The 1,947-nt window shown below is 35.5% G+C and overlaps 1 protein-coding gene across 1 annotated transcript in view; it reads right to left on the bottom strand.

Moving 5' to 3' along the window:
- LRRC2 (leucine rich repeat containing 2) overlaps positions 1-1,947 on the bottom strand; it is a 59,408-nt gene that overhangs the window by 12,641 nt on the left and 44,820 nt on the right. The window contains exon 6 of the mRNA XM_011981149.1: positions 908-1,053. Coding sequence (XP_011836539.1) covers positions 908-1,053 — 146 coding nt within the window. The remainder of the gene's footprint in view (positions 1-907; positions 1,054-1,947) is intronic.

The raw sequence follows: 1,947 nt of genomic DNA, 5'->3' as shown, positions 1-1,947 counted from the left end.
CTCCAGCTACTTGGGAGGCTGAGGTGAGGGAATTGCATGAGCCCAAGCAGTCGAGGCTGCAGTGAGCCATGACTGCACTCCCGCCTGGGCAACTAGCAGGACTCTGTCTCAAAAAACAAAAAAAAAATTGTAGATTCCAGGATGCCAGAGATTGTGTTTCATTTACCACTTTAAACTCATCCCATTCTCTAGGCTTGCCATACAGGAGTCTGATAATATTATAAGTGAATGACTGAATCTTACATGATAACTCTTATTTTTAAAAACATGAAATAGCTGCAAGAATCTAATTTGGGCCAGGCACGGTGGCTCATGCCTGCAGTCCCAGAACTTTGAGAGGCCAAGGCAGAAGGATTGCTTGCACCCAGGAGTTTGAGACCAGCCTGAGAAACAAAGCAAGACCCTGTCTCAACAAAAAATAAAAATTTTTAAATATGTATATTTTTAATTTGAAAGAATATAATTTGAAAACCTGGCTAAGCATATCAATTTTGTTTGAAAGTTTATGTATAATGAATCAACAAATGAAACTAATAAAATTTGTCCTCATTGATATTCTAAACATAGAGTGATATGTTTCCATTCTGTAATTAATAAATTAACTTCTCCACTTCTGTAGAGTGAAGGAAAGTTAATGGTGCCATTCTATGGAAGACTAAAGCAAATTAAAGTTCATCAAGACAATGAAGAGGTGTTCAAATGCACGTAAACACATACATGTATGATGCAGACTGGAAATTGTCTGATTCTATAATTTCCTTGGAAACTGATTTCCTGGAAACAATAAACTCTGGAAAATTAGTTGATTCCAAAGAACATTCATGTACTATACATGTTTTAAATGTTAACAGTGTTTGAAGCGTTAGTAACTAATACATACACCTCACCTTAGAATGCAAGTAGCTACCTGTCTATATCTTGAGGCAGGTCGATCAGGTTATTGTTGCTGATATCCAACCACTGCAAATTCGACATCCGCAGGACACAGATCGGGACACTGGAAAACTTGTTTGCTGAGATATCTACAAATGTAACTTGCTTCAAATTACTTAACTAGAAATGAATAACAAAATGTTCTAATTACTTTTATAAGAGTGGGAACAAAGTTCAACCAATAATTTTAAGATTGATATTTCTTTCCCAAAGGCATTTCTATGAATATATGCAAAGCAGATCAATACAGGATGTATTTTGGAGCACCTCGGATGTGTCATTCACTGTGTATGGGTAGGGAAGTTAAGATAAATAATACACTGCAGCTGCCTTCCAGGATTTTATATTGCTAAAAATTATCAGTGCAAGCTGGGCTTGGTTGCTCATGCCTGTAGTTCTAGCACTTTGGGAGGCTGAGGTGGACAGATTGCTTGAGCCCAGAAGTTCAAGACCAGCCTGGACACGATGGCAAAACCCCATCTCTACTGAAAATACAAAAATTAGCCAGATGTGGTGGTGCAACCTGTAATCCCAACTACTTGGGAGGCTGAATCAGGAGAATCACTTGAACCCGGATAGTGGAGGTTCCAGTGAGCTGAGATTATGCCACTGCACACAAAAAAAGGAAAAAGGAAAGAAAAATATATATATATATAAAATATTAAGCAATAGTTACAACACTGTATTTTTTTATTTTTGATATATAGATGTAAATATGTGATAATAAAAATACAAAGGATGAATGTAATGGAGCTATATTGGGGCAAAAGTTTTTATATTTTACCAGAATTAAGTTATTACTAAGCTGAAGTAGATTGTGTTAAATTAAGAAGAATATTGTAATCTCTAGAATAAGCACACACAAAAATAAAAACAAAAAAATAGTTTTTAAAAATCAACAGAAGAAAAAAAATGGTATACTAATGAGTCAAAAGACACAGATTGTTAGTCGGGTTTTACCAAAAAATCCAACTATATGCTGGCTATAGGAAACACAACTTAGAATCAAAGATA

This window comes from Mandrillus leucophaeus, unplaced genomic scaffold (assembly GCF_000951045.1).
Source record: "Mandrillus leucophaeus isolate KB7577 unplaced genomic scaffold, Mleu.le_1.0 Scaffold22, whole genome shotgun sequence".
Taxonomy (NCBI): domain Eukaryota; kingdom Metazoa; phylum Chordata; class Mammalia; order Primates; family Cercopithecidae; genus Mandrillus; species Mandrillus leucophaeus.
The sequence above is the reverse complement of the archived record's forward strand: the minus strand, read 5'-3'. Positions and strand labels throughout refer to the sequence as shown.